Source organism: Diabrotica virgifera, chromosome 9 (assembly GCF_917563875.1).
Source record: "Diabrotica virgifera virgifera chromosome 9, PGI_DIABVI_V3a".
Lineage (NCBI taxonomy): Eukaryota > Metazoa > Arthropoda > Insecta > Coleoptera > Chrysomelidae > Diabrotica > Diabrotica virgifera.
In genome coordinates, this window is record NC_065451.1 from 34,867,228 (window position 1) to 34,893,573 (window position 26,346).

General features: G+C 33.1%; 1 protein-coding gene across 1 annotated transcript in view; it reads left to right on the forward strand.

Annotated features, from left to right (window-relative positions):
• The window catches only part of LOC114330269 (potassium channel subfamily T member 2), a 630,795-nt gene that overhangs the window by 54,421 nt on the left and 550,028 nt on the right, over positions 1 to 26,346 (forward strand). The window contains exon 2 of the mRNA XM_050662017.1: positions 18,606 to 18,700. Within this exon, the coding sequence (XP_050517974.1) occupies positions 18,606 to 18,700 (95 nt within the window). The remainder of the gene's footprint in view (positions 1 to 18,605; positions 18,701 to 26,346) is intronic.

Below are 26,346 nucleotides of genomic sequence, written 5' to 3' on the forward strand. Positions count from 1 at the left end.
ATTTCAAAAATTAATTCAGTTCTCACTGGCAGGGTGGGAAATAATAAAGTGCCATACAATAGCATTTCATTATAATGCTCATTACAGGCATTACAGGCTGCTCCGTTTGAGAAAATTCATACTCTCAAACTTTGAGAAAACACTCATTCAGTCTCGACCAACCCTGTATTAGCTAAAGTTAAACGTTTTGCTAGATTAATAATTTTTAACAATAATAGACTATATTAAAAATCACTTGAACATAAATTGATTTTCTGATGTCAAATCACTACAATTAGGTATACAGGGGGTGAATATTGCTATGAAATTTGAAAAAAAAACGTAATTATCTTTTAAACTACTTCGTATAACATCACAAAACCTGATATTTTAAGGAATAAAACATAGAGGAGAATCCAAAAATGTAAAAATATACAGGGTGTTCCATTAAACAAAAGATAATTTTGTTTCACCCTGTCAATATGGGTGGCCCTGTATATTTGGAAATGTATTTAAATTCTGATATTATCTATGCCCCAATCTCACCTAAATAAACTTTTTTCGTATCTCCTACAACAAACAACTAATTGGACTTCACACAACCTGTATACATACAAAATCTCCGCTATAAAATTTTTTCAAAGAAAATGTTATTGGTTTTTTTTAAATAACTCAATTAATTTTTGAAATATGAGATTTATCCAAAAACCATTACAGAGCTATGTAAACTGTCTATAATACTGTATTAAACATAATTTTCTAAATCCTTTATTTTTTTTAATACAAGGTGAAATGGCCCCGGTTACATGGTTCTCGCAGTAAAATTTAGGTTTTAAATGTTTCTATCTCGGTTATTTTTTGTCGTAAAAAAATATTAAAAAAAGAAAAAGCTTATAGTCCTGTCGCCAGGGGGGGTACAACGGCCTCGTTAATTCAGATGGACTTACCCAAATTTTTTTTATGTATTTTGACCCGTAGAACACGAATTTTTTGGGTAACAGTTGATCCGGATGTCTATAAGATTGTTATAGACCAAGAACTTGAGGAATCAAATAACAGCGATTTTTGGCAAAACAAAACAATATTTTGTATTTTTTGGGTCATTTTAAGCAAAAAATATTTCTACAAGTTTTTTAGTAGGATGCACAGTTTTCGAGATAAACGCGGTTGAACTTTCAAAAAATCGAAAAACTGCAATTTTTAAACCCGAATAACTTTTGATTAAAAAATAAAATAGCAATTCTGCTTAGCGCCTTTGAAAGTTCAAGTCAAATTATGTCGGTTTTGATTATTTGCATTGCTAAAAATTTATTGTGTTATTGCTAAACAAAGCTACAAACAACTAGTGCGTGAGTGATGTTTCTATGATTTCTCATTTAAAATCGAACGAGTAGGTAGAATAGGTACTAGTGCAATCAAGACTATTTCTACGTTACATGCGTTAAAACGCATGTAAAAGCACGGGAAACCCTACGTGTTTATAGCTTTGTTAAACAATAAAAAAATAAATTTTTACCAATGCAAATAATCAAAACCGATATAATTTGACTTAAACTTTCAAATGCGGTAAGCAGACTTGCTATTTTATTTTTTAATCAAAAGTTATTCGGGTTCAAAAATTGCAATTTTTCGATTTTTTTAAAGTTCAACCGCGTTTATCTCGAAAACTGTGCATCCTACGAAAAAACTTGTAGAAATATTTTTTACTTAAAATGGCCCAAAAAATACAAAATATTGTTTTGTTTTGCCAAAAATCGCTGTTATTTGATTCCTCAAGTTCTTGGTCTATAACAATCTTATCGACATCCGGATCAACTGTTACCCAAAAAATTCGTGTTCTACGGGTCAAAATACATAAAAAAAACTTGAGTAAGTCCATCTGAATTAACGAGGCCGTTGTACCCCCCCTGGCGACAGGACTATTAAATAAAGTTAAAACTAAAATTTTGTTCTCTACCATTTTTTAAGTATATCGAGTATTTTTGGAGTTATTATCCAAAGAAAATTAAATTCACGAAAATTTGAACAATTCTAATTTTCTTTAATCGTTTTTTTTTTCAAAAATATGCATTCTAAACCGGTGAAAATTCTTGAAGTTATTACTCATGTTAAAATAAATAAATTTTTAAATGGGTTACTATAAATTTTAATTTTTGTGGAAATGACGTATGTTTCATTTTTCATTCTTCCCTAAAAAATCTGAAAGGGTCCTCTTATTTCCATCATAACTTGCTTAAATTTGATGCTATCGACTTCTTATATAGCTTTTTGATAGTTACCTTTAAGTGCTTTATTAAAATGTTTAGTATCTATATTTAACAAAAGTGCATCGTTTTCCTGTTATTTAAGCTTGAATACTAAGATTTGAGTACTCGTGGAAAAAAATATACATTCAATTGCATATAACTCACTTTATATATGTAATAAAGGATTTTTCGAATAAGGAGCTTATTTATTTTTATATCATCTTCGATTTTGGTAATAACAACTTTTTTAAAGAAACTTATGGTTTTTGAGTTATTTATGAAAAACTGCTTTAAAACATGGATTTTTTTCAGGAAAAATCAAAACTTTTGATCTTTAGTAACTCAAAAACTATTGATTTATTGGAATAACTTTATATAACAAATTTTACTTAAAATTTGTCCCTCTATCGATTAGTGGTATTATTTTTAATAAAATAATTTCCACCCCTGAGAAGGGGTGGCATCCCCCCCAGGGTAAAAGCGCAAGTTGGCACCATGTCACCTTTGATTCTTGAGGTATCCTCTACATACTTACCAATTTTCATGAAAATCGATGGAGGTTCAACGAAATCGGAGGTGAAAACCTTCATTGACTCCACTAATATCTCAGGAACCATTTATAATACAGCTTTGAGATAAAAATATTTATAACAAAAGTTCCCTTGGGAAAAGCCTGGAAATCCAATCATGATATTCTTCATAAAATTCTGCGCATATTTGATTACACAAGTTTAAGTCTACCTTTGCAAATAAGAGCTGGGAGTGAGTGGAAACCTTCGTATGAAAAAATGGCAGTAAGTCCGCTGTTAAATCGCGTTTTGCATACTTGGTCTTGTTGAAAACAGCTCTTCTTCGTCAATGTAAGTGTATTATTTTCGAAATGGTCTAATAAGTAATATGCAATATCGGAGACGTGATTTAATTATTTTCAGAAATCTAGTTTTCTTTGGAAAAAATTAAATACAAGTATGCATTTTTAATCATGTATTACAAAATTAAACAAAATAAGCAACATAATACCGAAAACCGTATGTCCATACCTTTTTTCGATTTCGAGATATCTTAAGAAATGTGTAAATTTTAAACATAACTGATACTGTCACCGGTAAACGAGGTTAAGGAAAAGTAGTGTGCCATGGAAAAAACAAGTAAACAGTTTGCAGATGTAAACGTATATAATTAATTAAAACAACAATAAGACAAACAACACTATATAACTAAGAAATAAAAGCAACTACTTACTTAGTCTTAGTGACTACCTAAATTTTCAAATTGTTGCCCATCATGTACTCTTTCAAGAGAAGATTGAATAGCAACAGATTTAACTGTTTTCGACTTTTATTTATGGGGACAGATTAAAGACATTGTTTCTGCCGCTAGGTCCACTACTCGAGAAAACATTACCTAGAATCTAGAGAATACGAAACGCCATTCAAAGCATTGCGAAAGCAGATAAAATTGAGACTGCTGTCCAATCTACTCTTTAAAAACTAAAAGCTTGCATCGAAAAGGAGGGGCAACAATTTGAACATTTAAGTCGTCACTAAGTAAATAGTTGCTTGTATTTCTTTGTTATATTTTATAGTGTTGTTTGTCTTATTTTTGTTTTAATTAATTATATACGTTTACATCTGGAAAATTTTTCTTTGCTTTTTTCCATAGCACACTACTTTTCCTTAACTTCGTTTACCGGTGACATTAACAATTGTTTAAAAGTTACACGTTTCTTAAGATATCTCGAGATAGAAAAAAGATCTCGACAGACGGTATTCGGTATTATGTTGCTAATTTGGTCTAATTTTGTAATACAAGATTAAAACTGCATACTTGTATTTATACTCTCCAAAGAAAACTAGATTTCCGAAAATAATTAAATAACGAAAATAAGACTCTTATATTGACGAAAAAAGCTGTTTTCAACAAGACCAAGTATGCAAATTTCGATTGAGCAGAACTGTGGCACCCATAACACATAAAACAACACCCAAATATGTTGTTCTAGATCATACCAGACTTAAAACAATGGAAACTTTCTCGGGTAACACCTCGGAGGCTTCTACAATTTGCAAGCCATAACGGATGATGAGACTAAGGAAGATGAGGGAATTTTACAATTTATAATTCACGTGTTGCAACGAAATTGAAAATGATTATTCATTTTTGATTTACATGTTGACTCTGATTGGAGCACGAAGGGAACCATTCTCGTTGGAACTTTACCGCGCTGATCAGATGGGACGTGAATTATAAATTGTAAAATTCCCTCATCTTCCTTAGTCTCAGCATCCGTTATTGCTTGCAAATTGTAGAAGCCTCGGAGGTGTTACCAGAGAAGGTTCCCCCCATTGTTTTCAGTCTGGTAGGATGTGGAACAACATTTTTGTGGTGTTGTTTTATGTGCTATTAGATTGAGAACTTAGTCTTTTGCTAGCAGTTGCCGCTAGGGCATCCCTGCCATTTCGTTCGTTGCAATCCGTGCGGTGTTTGTCCTATTTGGGTCAGAGAGAGCAGCATATGTGCCTCCTGATGAGAGACTAATAAGTTTCGAAACCGTTAGAGGTGCTTGCTGCACTCTCTGATTGAACTGGAATAATGGTGCCGCTGTAGTTTCGTGTTGCAACAAAATTGAAAATGGTTATTCATTTTTGAAAATTTTGACTTGTATCTAGCAGATGTCGCTATGAAACTCAGGTCATTTCGTTAGTTGCAATTCGACGTTAGTCATCTGAATTATTTCAGTTTTATTTAGAGATCTATGCATTGTCCGATGAAAAACTATCGTGTTTTGAAACCGGTCAGGGTGCTTATAGCGCTCTCTTAACGAACTGAATTATATTTTCATCAAAATGAATAACCATTTTCAATTTCGTTGCAAAAAAATACAGCCGCATCATATTCTAGTCCGATCAGAGAGTGCAGCAAGCACCTCTACCGGTTTCGAAACTTATTAGTCGCATATTAATGAGACTAATAAGTTTCGGTTCGTATTAATGGGACTAATACGTTTCGAAACCGGTAGAGGTGCTTGCTGCACTCTCTGATCGGACTAGAATATGATGCGGCTGTATTTTCTTTTGCAACGAAATTGAAAATGGTTATTCAGTTTGATTTACATGTTTACTCTGATTGGAGTACGAAGGGAACCATTCTCGTAGGAACTTTACCGCGCTGAGCAGATGGGACGTGAATTATAAATTGTACAATTCCCTCATCTTCCTTAGTATCAGCATCCGTATGGCTTGCCAATTGTAGAAGCCTCGGAGGTGTTACCAAAGAAGGTTCCCATTGTTTTCAGTCTGGTAGGATGTGGAACAACATTTTTTTGGTGTTGTTTTATGTGCTATTAGATTGAGACTTAGTCTTTTGCTAGCAGTTGCCGCCAGGGCAACCCTGCTATTTCGTTCGTTGCAATCCATGACTGCACGCCGGGGTTTGTCCTAGTTGGGTCAGAGTGAGCAGCATATGTGCCTCCTGATGAGAGACTAATAAGTTTCGAAACCGGTAGAGGTGCTTGCTGCACTCTCTGATTGAACTTGAATAATGATACGGCTGTAGTTTCGTGTTGCAACGAAATTGAAAATGGTTTATTTATTTTTGAAAATTTTGACTTGTATCTAGCAGATGACACCCAGGCCATTTCTTTAGTAGCAATTCGAGTTACAAGCGAATTATATTTTCATGTTTATTATTATTGTTTGTGAATATAAAGTATGTATATTTTTGTATGTTTCCAATTTGATTTGTAATCAACTAAACTTTAATTTTTGGTATACACTTTTTAACTGATAAGAACAGATATACAGTGGAACCCCGATAAGTCGGCCCCCGATAACCCGGAACTCCGGCTAACCCGGACCGATTTTTATCAGACAAACATTTCAACAATAAAAATGTATTGCTGTTACAAAATCTCGTAAACCTAATTCATTCATTTGGTGACGTCAATATACGAACGAAACGATTGATGAATCCGACATTACTGAAAATATCAGGGCAATCAGGGTGCAGATGGGACCCTGTCGCGCAATTCGCAGCAAATAAAATAGTCGTATGTTTTTGGCTTCATTTTATTTCGTTTATACATACGCATTTTCAAGGTTCACGAGGTTTTGTACCAACTCTATGTAATATAATATTTGAGAGATAATGGAACCGGATTGAACTACATATAACATAGTAAAAATGACTCATGGTACACCACATTCATTGTCGAAAACAACATGCACCTGTATTATCCTTTATTTTTTTGAAACTGTCTGTGTTAGCATTGTTTAGAAAAGACTATTAAAATTCTTTTTTTAACAATGGTCTTAGTCATCACTTTTATTAAATAACATAACATCAGAGACGGTATTATGTGTAGTAAAGTCGTATTATTGTTCGCTTCCGTTTTGTAATCGTTCGTAAATTTATTCAGATTTTGTGTTTGTGTGTCTTTTGTCTATAAGGGCAACAAAACGTAAAAATGTTGTAGTGACAATGGAAAAGAAACTAGAAGCATTAAGTAGAATTGATAAAGGTGAATCTTGCAGCATTATATTATGGTGTCGGTACATCTACAGTATCGGATTGGAAGAAAAATAGAACTAAAATCGAAGAATTTTTTTTTTCAAAATGATAACAAAAGACAGTTTAATCGGTGCAAAGCTAATAAAGCTAAGAATGAGACTTTTGACGACGCTTTGTATGTGTGGTTTTGTGTGGAATGCGAACGTGGTTTACCAGTGTCTGTGTGACAATTATAACGGAGTTTATCTGTAAGCATACCATATTTTATTAATTTTTACCATTTTCTCCGGCTAACCCGGATTTTCGATAACCCGGATCGGCCGCGGTCCCAATTAATCCGAGTTAACGGGGTTCCACTGTACTTCTAGAATAAAGTTATATGACACACAAACAAGTATCAAGTTTCGTTTAATTCAACTAATTCTGTACTAAATGTAGAGTTTAATCAAATTAAATGTAATTCACAGACTCTGGCATTCATACTGATTATTTACATGGTAAAATCGTTGTATTCGTTCTAAAATTTACTTTGTTAAGCGTGTTTGGTAGTAAGGAGAAACGTAGAACTACATAATTGGTAATAATCCAATTTTTGTAAAACCAGTAAGGGCTAAATATTAGATTAAAAATATAGTTTATATACTACGATGAAAAAACTTTATAATCATGTCAAATAGTATTTTATTGTATAACTAATAATAAAAACTGGATTTGATTACCAATATTTCTTGTACAGACTTTTTTTAAACATTATTGTTTGTTAATTATAGGAATAAACATCAGCTAAACGTGGTAAAAATGCACACACTATACAGGGTGAGGCAGATAACTGGCCTATTAGAAATATCTCGAGAACTAAAGGCAACAGAGTTATGAAAATTGGAATAAAGGGGTTTTGAAGGATGATCTATTAAATGAAAATATTTTCATCTCTTTGCAAGTTCCGGTTATACCGGAAGTTACTTATAACTTCGTTTTTTTAAATGGGACACCCTGTACATTCTCTTCGATGTCTTCTTTCTTAAAATATGAGGTTTTGTAATATTATACAGGGTATTTTAAAAGATAATTACGTTTTTTTATTAATTTCGTAGTAAAATTAACACCCTGTAGAATTTTAGTAGTTTGACATCTAAAACTCTACTTACGTTCAAATTATTTTTAATATACTCTACTATTGTTAAGAATCATTAGTATAGCTAAATTTTTAATTTTAGTATACAGGGTTGGTCGAAACTCGGAATGAGTATTTTCTGAGTTCTCTTAAATGGAACACCCTGTATTTTAGTATTGTAATGAAATGATATTTTATGGTACTTTTTTATTTCTTAAGCATTCCCTATACCTAACTGCTTTAATTTGTGCTTAATTGTTAATCGCACCAACAATCTTAACTAAGTAGGTATTTCGATAGCTAAACCATTATTGGTAATTTTAAGGACCAGTCTGGATTAATATGTATTTATTTCTGAAAAATTATTTGGGATTGAGTATTTTCACGGCCAACTTAATAAAATTTTACGTATTTTTTGTTGCAATTAATGTTTAGCTTGAATCACCAATAACTCACAAATTAAAGCAGTTAGGTATAGGGAATGCTTAAGAAATAAAAAAGTACTATAAAATATCATTTCACTACAATACAAAAATACAGGGTGTTCCATTTAAGAAAACTCAGAAAATACTCATTCCGAGTTTCGACCAACCCTGTATACTAAAATTAAAAATTTAGACATACTAATGATTCTTAACAATAGTAGAGTATATTAAAAATCATTTGAACTTAAGTAGAGTTTTAGATGTCAAACTACTACAATTCTACAGGGTGTGAATGTTGCTACGAACTTGATAAAAAAACGTAATTATCTTTTAAAATACCCTGTATAATATTACAAAACCTTATATTTTAAGAAAGAAGACATCGAAGAGAATCCAAAAATGTAAAAATATACAGGGTGTCCCATTTAAAAAAACGAAGTTATAAGTAACTTCCGGTATAACTGGAAGTTGCAAAGAGATGAAAATATTTTCATTTAATAGATCATCCTTCAAAACCCCTTTATTCCAATTTTCATGATTCTGGTGCCTTTAGTTCTCGAGATATTTCTAATAGGCCAGTTATCTGCCTCACCCTATATAGTCCAGTCGGGTTAGACCAGGGGTGGGCAAAAGCCGAATCCGGCCCTTTCGCTTACTTTATCCGGCCCGTTGAAAAAAATACTAGGATTTTTTTAACCTCTTTTATGAGATTTTGTTGAAATTACCGGTATTAGTGTGCGTAGTGTTCATATAAATAATGAAATATATAAATAATAGAGAGTATAATAATTTCGGACAGCTGTAACCATATCCCTACTTTACTACATAGAATTGAATGGGCACTACTCTCACACTTCGAGGCAGTGATGTTTTGGTTTCAGCCAGCTTATTTGTCGTCTACCAGGACCCCCTTTCCTTCGATTTTACCCTTCATAATCAGCAAATCAGCTGCAACAACTCATACTTATGATTTCTGTGCTCCAAATATGATATCTTTCTCCTTTTAATGATAATCAAAAATTCTCTGTCCCTTTCCATTCTATGTAGCACCATTTCGTTTGTAATATGATCGGTCCATGGTATTTTTAAAATTCTCCTAAAAAGCCACATTTTAAAAGCTTCCAGCTTTCTCATTAAGTCAACATTAACAGTCCAAGCTTCGTACTATAAAGAATGATAGAGTAAATATAACATTTTACCGTGCGATATCGAATTTGCAGATTGAGTCTTTGGTTACTCAGAAATTTCATCTTCAAAAAGGCTGCTCTTGAGTGCCTTATTCTTGATCGAATTCCTGATTTCGGATTTAACTCTTTACTCTTCCGTAATACAGAATCCGTTTGTCCACTTGTTCAATATCTTATTTTTTATCTGAATCCTTGTTATGAATAATACAATGGACCATATTTCTTTAAAAATTACGTGACATATTTTACTGGGCACAAATTGTTTGCTTGTACATGTACACCCCAGTAAGACAATTTATTAGTCCAAATGCTTTAAAATGATACTTATAGTATTTTTGTCAACGATCGAAAACATCTACCAGAATAAAAATAAACGTGGAAGGTGAACTAACTGACCCAATTAAAGCTGGCAATGGGATAAGACAGGGGGATTTCCTGAGTCATTTAATGTTGAACCTGATCATGGATGAAATAATAAAAAGAGTAAGAACTAAAAAGGATACCAAATGACAGAAAAATAACTTAAAATAATCTGCTATGCAGACAATGTAATACTAATCTCTCAGAATGAAGATGATTTACAACATATGCTGCACCAATTTAATATAACCGCCAGAAAATTTAACATGTTAATTTCCCCAAAAAAGACTAAATGCATGGTTATAACAGCAAATCAAATAAGAGGTAAATTGGAGCTGGAGGGTCAGATAATAGAACAAGTGATGACGTTTTAGGCATCACACTATCTAGCTACGGAAAGCTCGAAACAGAAGTGGAAGATCAAGTGAATAGAGCAAACAGAGCCGCAGGTTGCCTGAATGACAGAATATGGAGGAATAAAAATATCGGAAAGAAATGAAAGGCAGAATTTACAAATCATTCATCAGACCAATAATGACACACGCGGTAAAAACACATGACACAGAGAGGACAAAAAGATTGCTCGAAACAGTGGAGATGAAAACCCTTCAAAAAATCGATAGTAAGACACTATGGGACGGAGCTAGAAGTACAGAAATAGAACGGGGATACAAGGTGGAGAACATTAATAACTGGATAAGAAACAGAAGAGTAGAATGAAATGACCACATAAGCCGAATGACAACATAGAGGACAGCGACAGAAGGTTTCCCAATAGGAAGACGATCAGTGGGAAGACAATGAAAACAATGGAACGACAACTTACTGGAGGCATATCGAAAAAACGGAGGAGTCCTGTGTATACAAAGAAACGAAGAAGAAGAATTTTGGTCATAAAAATTTCTTGGCAGAGAAAAAATTCCACCAAAAACATTCGCGTGTACACAGCGCAGACTACGTACGTGATATAGAGTCCTCCGGCCCGGGAAACATTTTGAAAATTTCATTTTGGCCCACGCTTAAAAGTATTTGCCCACCCCTGGGTTAGACGAATAACAGGCCTAACCTTGCATTAGGAGCTGCCCCAAATTTTATTTTCTAATGTTTAGGGAGGGTCAATATTAGTATAAATTTAAAATCTCGACTGAATTCCGCCGTTGCGTTAGCCGCCATCTTGATTTTAAACGAGAACCGTTTTTGCTCAATATCCCCGCCATTTTCAATTTTTTGACAAAAAGTGTAGAAACTGAAATTGTTGAAAATACGATTTTCTATAATTTCACCTATTATAATTTTTTTTGTGCGGTCGATATTTTCCGAGTTATGAGGGGAAAATAGTGAGAGTTAAAGCATAATTATTGAATTATTGAATTATATCGTTTATTATTAGTTTTACAACAAATATGTACCTATACAAAAATGAAGATAATTAAATTCTACACAATTTTGATCTCTTTCATTTTTTTGCTAAACTTAATATTTAAGGTAGTACGTATGCGGTAATTGCGCGAGCGTAAGACCGGATTGATTTTATAGCAATTGTTTTTGTTCAATATCTACGCCATTTTCAACTAAAATTGTTCAAAATATAATTTCCTACAATTTCTTTTTAACAATTTTTTTCATGCGGTTGATATTTTCCGAGTTACATGGGAAAATAGTAAAAAGTGGTGGGGGGAGCATAATTATTGAATTGAATTTTGTTTCCGAGCTGCCCCAAATTTTATAATTCTATCTTTAGGAGAGATCAATAGTAGTGTAAATTTAAAATCTCGACTGAATTCCGCGGTTGCATTAGCCGCCATATTGATTTTAAATGAGAACTGTTGTTGCTTAATATCTCCGCCATTTTCAACTTTTCGACATAAATGGTGGGAAAGAAAATTGTTGGAAATGCAATTTCCTACAATATTTTTGGCACAATTTTTTATACGATCAATATTCTCCGAGTTAAGGGGGAAAATAATGGAAGCGGAGGGGAAGCATAATTATTGAATTGTCTCATTTATTATTAACTTTACGACATAATTGTACATAAACAAAAATAAAGAGAATTATATTTTATACAATTTTTGAAACTTCCAATGAAACATCAACCAAATTAAGTATATAAAAGGCATAAAAAGACATTATGCGCATTAAGTTCACTTAATTTTATTAACTAGCGGGTTTTATTGGTTGAATTTGTCTGTCGATATTTTAAGTTTTATGTCAGCTAAAATATCGTGATGTTTCAACATTTTGTTTTCATTTTGGACCATGTTGGGGGATATTTTCCTATTTCCCCCCTTGTAGACCCGCCACTGGTTCTCTCGAAAAATTGTAGTAAATCGTAATTGCAACAATTTCAGTTCTTACACTTTTTGTCGAAAAGTTGGAAATGGCGGAGATATTGAACAAAAACAATTGCTACAAAATCAATCAGGTCTTATGCTCGCACAATTACCACATACGTACTACCTTAAATATTGATTTTATCAAAAAAATGAACGGCATCAAAATTGTACAAAATTTAATTTTCTTCATTTTTGTATAGGCATATATTTGTTGTAAAACTAGTAATAAACGAGATAATTTAATAATTCCATAATTTTGCTACAACTGTCACTATTTTCCCCCCGTAACTCGGAAAATATCGACCGCACGAAAAAAATTATAATAAATTAAATTATAGAAAATCGCATTTTCAACAATTTCAGTTTCTACACTTTTTGCCAAAAAATTGAAAATGGCGGAGATATTGAGCAAAAACGGTTCTCGTTTAAAATCAAGATGGCGGCTAACGCAACGGTGGAATTTAGTCGAGATTTTAAATTTTTACTAATATTGACCCTTCCTAAAGATTAGAAAAAAAAATTGGGGCAGCTCCAAATGCAAGGTCAAATGCTATCCCGACTGGGCTAATAGTGTTTTATTAAAAAAAAAACTAAAATAACTAATGGTATCAGAAAAATGGTAAACCTGGCTATATTGTAAGCATCAAATTTAAAGTATCCATATTAAGGGACAGGCGTATCCCTGTTTTACAATTCGTACCATCCATTTAAAAAAAAAATAAGGCTGTTCAAAACACTTCACCAGCTGGTAAACTGACTTGAGGAATGTCTCTTGTTCTTCACATAAGACGGGAACCAGCTTTTGTAAATCTTGATTAGGAAAACTCTGATTACACAGCCCAACAAAAAAAATTTTTTGTCTTGCTGCCGAAAAAAAATCAACTGATTTTAGTTAATTCATCTATGCTGATTCCAAAAATACAAACCTTTTCTTTGTATCAGCTCTAGTTTTCGAGATATAACATACTTATCAACTACCTAAATATTCTTACATTTCTGTATATTCCACCACTATAATTACAATATGTTTATAAACAAACTTAACAAATTCTAAGAAAAATGGGCAAATGAACAAAAGGGCCTATTTTGGTGTTCATTTAGGAGATCAAGATGAATCCTCAGCTCCACATGTAGTGTACAAAACTTGTCTTGAAAACTTGCGACAGTGGACGAAAGGAAAACGAAAATGTTTAAATTTGGTTTTTCAATGGTATGGAGGGAACCAAAAAATCATTTTGACGATTGCTATTTTTGTCTTGTGAATATAAAGGGCATTAATCGTAACAATCGACAAACGTGAACATATCATAACCTGGATTCAGCAATAAGACCAATTCCACATCAGCTTGAGCAGATACCCATTCCAATATTTAGTAGTCTACCTATGTTACCAGGGATAATGCCCAAACGTTATCTGACGAACTGCAGACTAATAGATTTGAGGAAGACGATAGTGATTTTGAAGGGGATTCAACACGTCCTGAGCGCTATCAGGATCAAAAGGATTCTTCCTAGTTTCTTACCTCCAGACTAAAAGAAAAGAATATTCTTCACCCAGACACCAAAATTACATACTACCTTAATAGAGATAAAAGATATTTTGCCTTTTTTCTCAGCAAGATGATATAGTTTTTTATAACAATATTAAAAGACTGTTAGAAAAAATGGGTGTATCGGAGTATACACCAGATCATTGGCGTCTTTTTATCGACAGTTCCAAACGAAGTTTAAAGTGTGTCCATCTACATAATGGCAACACATATGGAAGTATACCAATTGCGCATTAGAGTGGAATAAATGCTCAACAATTTTAACAAACACGGTTGTCATATTATGAGTATTAAAATTCATTACCTGCACAGCCACTTGAACCGTTTCCCAGAAAATTTTCACCAAGATATCAAAACGATGGAAGAGGGGTATCAGGGAGTTGGGGCTATCACATGATGGCGGATTACCATTGGAGTTTTCAAAGGGACCGTCCTTATAAAGCTTTTGCAAGAAAATCATATAAAAGGAAGTTTTTGGATGACGCCGAATAACACATTTTTGCTGCAACGGTGCCAGTTAGGTTAGATGAAAAGTTACGTTTTTTGGCAGATATGTGTGATGATTTTTGTAAGTACATCATTGTACAATAAATATCTTACTTTTTATCCGTATTTGGTTTATTTCGTGGGTAGCAGCACTACATATATGTAGGTAGGAAACCTACATAACCCTATATGTTAGAAATGTGATATGTTGTCGTATTTTCTGAAAACGATCTGATGGAGCAAATCTGGTGGCATTTTTGGATTCAGCAGACCCAAATTACCTACAAACAGTAAAAAAATTTCCGGCAGCAAACTGTGTGTTTACCAGTGTTATCTTTGTCGAGTCGAAATAAGGTGTACATCGGTGTTTAAATGAATAATAAATGAGGAGAAATGTTTGATTTTATAGCACAAACACTTTTAACAAATACTGTACAATAATAACAATTACGAATTTTAATATATACAGAGCCGTGCGGTACATGTTTTCAATATGATGCAAGTCTTCGAAATGCCGCCCCTGAAATATGATTGAACCTCACCTTTTATTTTTATTATATGCAACTGCATAAAATGAAGGAAAACTTTTTTTTTAAAAACATACTTTAAGTTAAATGAAATATGTATTAACATTAAATAACATTTACAAAAATTACAATTTTACCCTTCTGACATTAATTTTGTAGTGTAGTGTAGTCTAACGTAGCAGTTAGTGAGGACTATTTACCTAAATGAGTGATAAATTTTTTAGTTTTGTTTGTCTTGTGGAGCTTCGTAAATAGTGATTGATAATTATTAATTTTGAAAAGCTTCTTTTCCACTAGCTACCGAGACAGAGAGTGTTAATAAAGTTCGTAGTAAGACACAGCACCGGCGCTAGTGTATAAGCAACGAATATAAGTATATTCGAGTATATTATATTCGTTGTATAATATGTATATTCGTTGGTATAAGGTATCCGCCTATAAAACTGGCATAGGCACCCTTTGGTGTTTTTCAATTAATATTTTGTATAACATCAGAAAAACAACTCTTTGACGCCCTCCAAACAGAGGCGACCCCCTGCAGTTTATCCCTTTCAGGCCCTTTATCGTCAACTTTGGCATTTGGGTATAAAAAAATTAGGCTATTTTGGCACAAATAGCTCAAATTCTCAAAAGGTTTCATGGGGTATGGTATCATTTGGGATATATCACGTAATTCTTCTAGAATATCATTTGTGTCTACTTGTATCAGATTCTTTTTCTTTTTCTATTGAAAGTATTGAATGAAAATTCATACAATTTTTTCTAGTGTTTTATCATCTATTTCCTTCAATTCAAAAATACATATCATCAACAAATTATTTATTTATGGATTTCTAGAAGCGAAAATCGATCAATCAAAGAATTAATGTCTAAAATTAAGTTTAAAAAAATTTAATTTAAATTTGTATTCCTCTGGAAAGAGCTCATCCACAGATTTTTCGTATTCAAATTGACACTTTTTCTGAATTTCATTTTCAGTTGGAAATTCGGAACTTATATCAAGATTTTCTGCAATTTCAATAGCAGTGATTTTCGTTTGGTCATAGCCAGATGTCTGTAACCTTTCATTTTTTCTATAGTTTCTAACAACATTTGTACACAATCTGGAAAATATATATGTAGTTATATCTTGCAACATCTTCGAGACTAAATTTATATGAAATAAAATATCATGCCAAAGAAATACACCGCATATAAATTTATAATTTTTAATATTTTTTGCTAATCCATGTGATTTGACTTTAGTTTCTGAATTTTTGTTGACTACTTCTTCTATTATTTCAAATAAGGCATCATATATTTCAAAAAATTGAAATCTGAAAGGTTCCAATTCATCTATTCGAGCTGACCATCTAGTATCACTCAACGGATTCAGAGTTGCTTGTGAAACATCTTTTTTCACAACTTTCCAATGATTTGTAGAATCAGAAAAAGATCCATTTAACGATAAAAAAAGTAACAACTGACTCTAGCAAAATTGTTCACTTCTAAATGAGCATTTTCATTAGAAAAAATAATTTTTTGAAACCAACATACAGAGAGATAAAACAAACAGATATCTAAATTACAAATTACGCCACAACATACACATTAAAAAGGAAAAGTGTACAGTTCCTGAATAATACAAAAAAGGTTGTTGTTTCTGCAGAATGTGTAGAAGAAGACGCTTTCTTGACTTGTAAAACTAAAGAGTGGCATGCGCAGGTCACGTAAAACGTACTCGGATATTTTTCAAGTAGGTATTCTATTTTACACGCCATTTCTTATTCTTATGATTATTTTGATGTACTTTGATTTTACTCATTATGCCGCCCCCTTTATGATGCCACCTGATGCGACTTCCTCGTCGGATCATAGCACGACACGGCCCTGAATATATAGTCCGTCCGCTATAACTTTTTCCACGCGGCACGATTCATTTTCAATCAAATTAAGTCAAAATATAAATTGAAACGAACGTCGATGTGTATATATATTTTGTATACTGTATACTATAATATACTACACACATCGGCGTACGTTTCACTTTCTGTTTTGACTTAATTTGATTGAAAATGAATCGAACCGCATGGGAAATGTTATAGCGGACGGGCTATATGTACAGTTGAGTCCGCGAGTCTTTATCCGTGCGTCATTAATACCTGAAGAGATAAAACACATACTTTTTATCTAGCATCATTCTCTTCCACGCATGAAAGTCATGACAAACCAGCTGCCGTTTGTTATTAAGTAACAACACATGTTATTTTTATGAACCATCTAGACTCAGTGCATTGAAAAGAGATAGGTACACAAAAAGACGATTCGGTATGTTTTCATATTTTAAGCACAATTTGTTTGACGTTTCTGCTTTGTTTACTTTTGTGGCTGTCAATCAGTTGAATTTTTTGCGGTTTTTGTCGAATTTTTGCGTTTTGAAGTTTCTTTATATTACACAAACAGTTGTTTTCACAACTAATTTTATATTGGGCTTTGAAATTTTAAGGTAAATAATTATATTTTGCCAATTAATATTTAAAACATACAAAGCTAACGTCATTCACACAGTAAAGAAATGATTGTGTTTAGATTTCCGTCAAAGTGAATAAAATAACAAAAATAAAATATGTTATTGAATTTTTTTATAAATTGTTTATTTATTTATAAATCAATAATAATATAAGAATTTATTAAGCTACTTCAAATGTAGCTGTAATTCTGCACAAAAATTTTGAAGCAAAACTTATATTTGACATTCTATATATTATTTGATAACGTCAAATTTTATAATAAAACCCGTAATCGGAACAGTAGCCACTTTCTGTCAGTTGTTGTTGCGTGAAATAGATTTCCGACTTATTTCGTATGCTTTAAATGATGACACACGGGTAAAAACTCGCGGACTCAACTGTACAACTTTGCTGTATCTCTCTGCGAACCGTGAGTAAACATGGACCGCTTTCTGATTGTCAAACCTAAAAGTTACAGTGATAAAATCGAGAATAATTCGCGTAATAAACGTGAGATTGTTCAAACTATGTATATACGAGAGTAACGATAGAATTGTGAAGCGTCAATCATGGCTACATTGTATGAGTTGTACTTAAATGCGTCTGTCTAACTCTGTGATTGGTTAGTAACTAACTGATTAACTAATTGAGCAATATAAGAAATCGGCTTCTTTAAACATTTACAACGAGGGGGAAAGTCAATTAATTTTCATGCGTGTCTATCCGACCTACATTAATCCACATAATATGATGAATTTAGGCTATAAATTGTTTTAATGAAGGCTGACGTGTGAAAAAGAAGAAATAAGTGGGGATTGGGATTATATATTTATTTTCAGAGCATAAAGATTTCCAAATCAAAAGTTTTCGACAGTCAATGGAAATACGGAGAACTCCAATGGATTAGTAATTTAATGACGTTTCTCATATTCGAGTTAATTGGGAGCTACAAAGTGCAGATGTCCGAACACGTGTATTCATTTAAGAAATAGTAGAAGATGCGATAAATTATATTAAGATCGTATAAGTAGAAATTTATTATCGATATAATATTATATGGTTGGTCTACTCTGTTTGGTCTACTCTGTATACTGCTGTGTTTAAGTTGATATTAATTAGTAACTAACCGTATATAAACGACTTATAAATGCGATAAATGAATAAAATAATTATAGTATGTAGGAGCTAACATCATATAATTGTTAATTATTAGTTTTGCGAGATAGTCTTATGTTATTCTCGTAAAAAAGTGTCTTAATATTTTGAAACATCGCAAAAAACTTATCCATTTTACAGAACGTCGCCGTCGTCTGTACTTCTCAATTGTAACTAATTACATTGTCTTTCGATTTCAAGTTTCTGGAGCAACTAATTCTCATTCGTTTGTTTTGTTTCAGAACGACCTCCATAGAGCGATGCAGAAGTCTCAATCGGCTCTATCTCAACAACTGACGATCCTCTCAGCTACGCTCATCTGCCTCGTATTTACCAGGTAATTGCCTATTTCGAGTGTTGGATGTACTTATTGAATGGGAAAAATGTAATTAGTTGTTTTAAAATGCACCTTAAAAGTGCTGAACGAGAATTGGTTAGCAAATTTAAAAGTTCATATTTTTAGTTTTTTGTGAGAACAGCAATACCTATTGAATGTTATTTATAGAGGTTTGAGTTTAATTAGTGTAAAATAAATACAAGAATAAAAAACCGCTAAACGCCGTAAAAATGAGTGGCGCATAAAATATTCCAGCTACAAAAGATCTGATATGAATGTTACGTGGCGCAAAAATGGATTTTCATTTGATGCAAAACAAAATTCTAGTTTTATTTTAAAAGATTTTTCCATAATATTTGCTAAATTTAGTTCGAGTTTAATTAGTGTAAAATAAATATAGCGATCTACAGATTTATATCTCTTTTTAGAGCAGGGGCGTATCTTATTTTTTATTATCTTGAATAATCAATGAATCATTTTATTTTGTTACTTTGTAACGGGTAGCTCTGCTAGACACCAGACTCTGTTAGGCACCAGACTCAGTAAAAGATAATGGTCTAAGAGCTAGCAACGAGAAACTATTTTAAAACAGCTGATTCTTTCATATATTGTTCCCTATGCTTTCTCGAACACTGTACCGGCCATCTGGCTGCTGATGCAGGTTGCGTTTATTACTCCGCAGCACACCTGTACAGGTAAATACAAAATCAGGGTGATTGATTAGTGTGATAAAGCTTAGTAAATCCGCTGTAGTAATAGATAGCAATAAAAGTTAATAACAAAACTTGTAGCCAACTTTGGGCTTCACATTAAAAAATTAGTTAGAATGTTACAGGGTGTTCGATATCATAGTGGCAGACCAAATTTTGTTTTTTTAAATTGAACACCCTATATTTTATTTTACATTCGAAATCCTGTCAACTTTTCCATCACAAAAATATAAAGGTTTGTTATGTTATACAGGGTATTTACAAAGTTATAACCAATGATCTACGAAAATCGTAAAAGTTCAGCTCCCTGTATAAATAAAAATAAGCACAACAGCAACGGTTTATTGGTGCCATATTTTTTGTTGATTCTTAAAATTTACAAAAACGGTTAATATTGCTAATTTTCTTTATATCGAATACATGATGAGTCAAAACGCAAGTACATTATTTTCTCAGTAATTTTAAATAGAACACCTTAATTAATAACTTGCTCTGAAAAATGAAAATATCTCGAAAACTAACAAATTTAGGCATAGGGAATATTATACAAGAAAATAAAGTATGGTAATGATACTTTTCGATGGTGATATAAAATACAGGGTGTTCTACTTAAAATTTCTGAGAAAAGAATATCCTTTCGTTTTGACTCACCCTGTATTCGATATAAGGAAAATTAGAAATACCAACCATTTTTATAAATTTTGACAATCAACAAAAAAATTTAGCATCAATAACCCATTGCTGTTGTGCTTATTTTTATTTATACAGGGAGCTGAACTTGTGTTTTTCATAAAAAATTGGCTATAACTTTGTAAAAGCCCTATATAACATAACAAACCTTTATATTTTTGTGATGAGAAAGTTAAGAGAATTTCGAATATAAAATAAAATATAGGGTATTTCATTTAAAAACAATATAATTTTGGTTTGCCACTATGTTATCAAACACCCTGTAACATTCTAAATAATTTCGTAATGTAAAGCTGAAAGTTGGCTACAATTTTTGTTATCAACTTTTATTCTATCTATTACTATAGCGAATCTACTGAGCTCTATCACACTCATCAATCACCCTGTATATTGAATTTAAATTATTTTTTCTACAAACGTGTTAAAAATGCAATTTTTAGCACTCCATATGAGCGTTAAAAATGCTACTTTAAGGCACTAGTGCTTTAAAATATTTTTATGGCACTGCAGTTCGTATTGACCGTATAGACAATTTTGATGTAATGTCAAAAAAATATAAAAATGGAATGTCAGTCACGTTCAAGCAAAAGTTTTTGTAGATATTGTCCTGTAATTACGTTTGTAGAAAAAATATTGTATGATATGCGTGTTAAAAAGTACATTTTTAAGGCACTCATTTAAATTGCAGAACTCTCTATCGCTCATTCTGCAAACTTTCACATGCGTGCCTTAAACGTGTACTTTTAACACGCATATCATAAATAACTATTAGGACGAAACATTTTTTTGTCATTACTTTTTAAACCACAAAAATGTCTGGCAATTATAGTTCATATTTCTAATAATGTTAAAAAGTAATGACAAAATAATTTTTCGTCTAACAATAATTTTAAATTCGATATGTTTACCTGTACAAATGTGCTGCGCAGTAATGAACGCAACCTGTATCAGCAGCCAGGTGTCCGGTACGGTGTTCGAGGAAGCATAGGGAATAATATATTAAAGAACCAGTTGTCTTAAAATAATTTTTTTTTCGACGTTGCTAGCTCTTGGTCCATAAGCTTATAAAAATGTATTCTTCATAAGTAACATAAATAAAATTACCTTTTTCGTATAATTCAAAGTGAAATTCAAACATAATTCTAGTACTTAGACCAACAAAAATCTAAAGAGATTCCAATAGGGAGAGTAGTGCCACAAGCATATGCCCTATCTAGTCTACTCTTTCATATGAGCTCAGAAGAAATGTTCTAGAGGCCCGAGAAGACATTCATCTTCTTCTTCTTATGCAATCCACTAATTGATGCTCGCGATCACGTTTGACCAGTTTTCTCTATCCTTTGCAGTATGTATTAGGTCTCCTATGTTTCTTAGTCCTGTCCATTGTTTGACATTACGGAGCCATGATATTTTCTTCTTGTCGACTGCCCTTCTTTCTTCGAATTTTCCTTCAATTAAGGTTTGCAGAAACTGGTATCTTTCGTTTCTAATTAGGTGCCCCAGGTATGCCGTTTTTCTCTGGTTAATTGTGTACAGCAGTTGTTCTTCTGTACCAATTCTTCTCAGGATTTCTTCATTTGTTATTCGTGCGGTCCAGGCAACTTTAAGGATTCGTCGATAAATCCACATCTCAAATGCCTCTAGCTTATTCATTGTGTTTATTTTTACAGTCCATCCTAATCCTTCCATGCCATATAGGAGCACCGACCATATATAGCATTTCGTGAATGTTAGTCTTAGGTTCAGGTCAAAGTCAGAGTTCGTAAAGACGTTTCTGAATTTCATGAATGCATTTCTGGTCCTTTCTATCCGACATTTAATTTCCATATCCGACATCTAGTCCTCACATAGCCAGGTTCCCAGGTACTTAAATTTTCTTACGCGCTCTACATCTTGGTTGTTATATGTTAGTCTGGCATTTTGATGTTGATATAATTGACGGCTGATTATAAGGAACTTCGTCCCTTTTATGTTGATGCTAAGTCCCATGTTCTCGCTATGTTCTCTAAATTTATTAAGAAGGTTTTGGAGGTCTTCTATATTGTCTGCTATTAAGACCGAATCATCCGCATATCGTATATTATTGACCCAGGTACCATTTACTTTGATGCCGCTTTCGCATTCCTCAAGTGCTTCCTGGAAGACACTTTCTGAATATAGGTTGAACAGTAGTGGAGAGAGAATGCATCCCTGTCTTACACATCTGAGAATTTTTTGAGCTTGTGTTGTTTCATTATCCACCTTGACGACAGCTGTTTGATTCCAGTAAAGAGCTTCTATGCAGCGAATGTCTTTTTGATCTATGTCGAGTTGTTTTAGTATATGTACGAGTTTGTGATGTTGTACTCGACCGAAGGCTTTTTCATAATCTATAAAGCACATCATTACATCTTTCCTTTGATTGTAGCAGTTCTGAGCTAGCACTTGGGTTGAAACTATTGCTTCCCTGGTACCCAGGCCTTTTCGAATTCCAAATTTTGAGCAACCAATAACCTTATCGCATTTTGTGGAGATTCTGTAGTGAAGAACTACCAATGTGAGAATTGTTTACATGAATTCCCCGAAAATGACAAATATAATAAGCTTCGTTGTTTTGGGGAATGTCAGCGAAATTTCTGCATGCACTGTTCTGGATACAACAAGACCATCACCAAAACTCTCCTGGACCCAAAAAATTAAAATCTAAGATTTTTCTGTAAACTATGTGATTCGCCTAGCCTCAGATATTTAAATGAAAAAATAACAAATCTATCAAAAAATCAGATACCTCATGAGAACTTTAATGCCTTAATTCAACTAACTAAAAAATTGACTGATAATTTGCCCGTTTTCATAGAGACATACTTATTATTTATTAACAAAAAAAGATGGCAAATTGGATTACCTTACAAAAAAATTGACGAGACCCATAAATTAAATAGCCCCTAAATTTTTTCGGCTGTTCCGATGATACTATTAAGGTTCAAGTTGAAGACTCAAATTCATCCGAGATAAAATTGGGATTACAAAGGCTATCTGAAAACATCAGCGAAATATCTAATCAGATAAGTAATCTTTCCAGAAAACTACCTGCTATACAAACTGAAAAAGAGGTATCTAAAAAAAAGATAGTGTATATCACTTCAAGCACCCAAACTGAAGGCCCTCAACATTTCCAAACCTGTCCAGAAAGAAAAGCAAAAGTTTCAGAAGATAAGTGTCATTTTGTTGTTATCAGTAACTTAACCGCAGCATACACCCCTATACAAATAGTACACTACATTAAAGAGAGGCTAGGTATCAAGGATTATATTAGATGTTACGCTCTCCCTAAAGACGCCAACACAGCAACTGGTTCCTCATTCAAAATAGGCATAAAATCCAAACCATCTATCGACTTATTATTTAATAAGGAAATTTGGCCACCTGGTGTCAACATTAAATGGTCTATAGAATCACCACACTCTGAACCAAAGACTTCATCTGAAGAAAATATGAATCCGAAGTACATCAGAAGCCAGATTAGCTTGGAAAACCCAATTACCATTCCAAGCAACAACAAAAATGAAGTTGAAGACACCAATATATTTACAGACAAGCAGGCCATCACAATTTGCAAATCTCAAGAGCCTTTCCGTTCCCATATCAATTTTGTTAAGAAAGATACTTTGGAACCATCCATAAATTTGGATCCTTTAACACCACCAAGAGTTAGACTAACTAATAACTCGAACAGTCGATATCTTCTTGCAAGATTAAGGGAACCGGACATCTTAAAGGCAATTAAACTACATCTTGCTTTTCTTCACGATCAGCCTGCTTCTGTATTTTACGACGGATATACCAACACCAGCGTGAAACTCTTTTTGACTTCCGAAGGAATACCTACAAAGACTGAAGAACTACGAAAAGTTCTTCTAGAATTTAACCATGCCTATGGAATTGGTCCAGCTGAAGTGGAAGCTGATCTTGCCGCTTATAGGTCCTATCTCACTTCGGAAAGAATTATACACCTACAAAAGTCGAGGGAATGTCACCGAAGTTATTATTCCACTGGCTCTCCAAAGCGAAATTTTTAAACAACACGACGTGTTCTGAGGGACTAGAAACCTCAAATTATTTTAGTGATGACAACTTTGGCATGGTTCTGATTAATATTCGTTCAATAAGAAATAAAACTGATGAATTGTTTTTGTTTCTGGAGGAATTAGGATTTCCTCCGATAGTTGCGGTTACAGAGCACTGGCTTGAAGTTAACGAGCCTTTTTTTGTAGAAAAATATACCACAATTGCCAGGTATGATCGTCCAAGTTCGGCTCATGGAGGCACCCTGATTCTCTCTAGAAATAATGGTTTTTCTCTGATAACAAAATATGACTTTTTGTTAAGTGAATCCTTCTTTGAGTTTTCCTTAGTTTATAATAAAAATCTTAATCTTTACATTATTTGCATTTATAGATCACCTGATTCTACCATGGAACTATTTTTTCAGAACCTGCTAAATTTGTTAGATGACCTGCCTCGTAAAAGCAGAAAAATTCTATGCGGTGATTTTAACATTAGTTATGCTGCTGCTAGTGCTACCCAAGTGTCCCTGGCAAACATATTTGAATCGTATGGTCTCTCAATGCACGTTGATTCTCCTACAAGGATTACAAAAACTACATCTACCATAATCGATTATATTGTCTCAGATTTCTCACCCCTTGATGTCCGCTCTACAGTTATTAATGCGGGACTATCTGATCATGAAGCAGTGTATACGAAGTTTAACATATTCAGCAAACCCTCCTCAAAAACCCGACGTTTAGGTAGGATTTTTTCCGCCCAGAATTTTCGTAAATTCCAAAATTTATGCTTAACTTCTGAGTGGCAATTTCCTTCTATAGACGTGGACTATAATTTCAATGTTTTTCTAGATAAGCTTCTCCACATCTTCAATAAGGCATTTTCTTTAATTCCTATTAGGCCAAAACATCGGAAACCTTGGGTTACGAAAGGTATTCGCATATCAGCTAAGAATATGCGTTCACTACTATACATCAAGAAATTTACTACCAATGTTGCTGTCACTGAATATATCATGAAGTACAGGACAACATATCTAAAACTTGTCAGGTCAGCTAAAAAAGCCTATTATCAAAATCGTCTGGGAAGCTCTAAAAGTGTTGCAAAAGAGACTTGGTCTATAATAAACGATCTTCGAAATAAAACTCACACAGCTCAATCATTTTCCCTTCCAAATCCTGAAAGTCTAAACGACTACTTCGTTAATGTGAGTAAAAATATAACATCAACAATTTTGCCGCAACAAGATCCCATTTCCTATCTTCCTAATTCAAGACAGGTCTCGAATTCATCCTTTTTACGACCAGTCGATAACTCTGAACTTATCCAAACAATCAATTGTATCAAAAGCAAATCATCCTGTAGTACTGATGGACTATCTATAAAAATTTTCTCTAATCTCACAGAAAATGTGTTGGAAATCCTCCTCTCACTAATTAATGATTCCTTCGAAAAAGGTAAATTTCCAGAGTGCCTAAAGACAGCCATTATTATTCCTCTTCATAAGGGTGGCGAAAAATCTGATGCCTGCAACTATAGACCTATTGCCTTACTACCGGTACTCTCCAAAATTATTGAGAGACTCATTAAAACTCGACTTATGTCCTTTATTGTTGATAACAACATTTTATCACAAAATCAGTTCGGCTTTTTAACAAATAAATGTACCACTGATGCCATGTTTTCTGTACTACACGAGGTTTACCAAGCACTAAACAATAATCTTTATACTGCCACTGTTTTCTGCGACTATGCCAAAGCTTTTGATTGTGTAAATCACATCTTGATTACAAAACTAAATTTCTGTGGAACTCGAGGTATTTCTTTGAATTGGTTCCAACCCTACTTGAATAATCGGAAACAACTAGTTAGAGCAAATGATACTGACTCTAGTCTCAAAAACATCGTATGTGGAGTACCACAAGGTTCAGTATTGGGTCCTATACTGTTCCTTATCTTTATAAATGATATCACTAATTTAAAAATCAATGGGAAAATTTTTCTTTTTGCTGATGATACCAGTATCACTTGGAGCAACTCAACTATTGCATCTCTTCATGAAACTATAACTTCGGATCTACTGACGATAAAGACCTGGTCTGACTCTAATTTACTCTCTTCTAATGTAAATAAAACAGTAGCATTATCTTATAAAGGAGCTCTTCAACCTTTGCCACTTCATAACAGCCAGATCAGTAC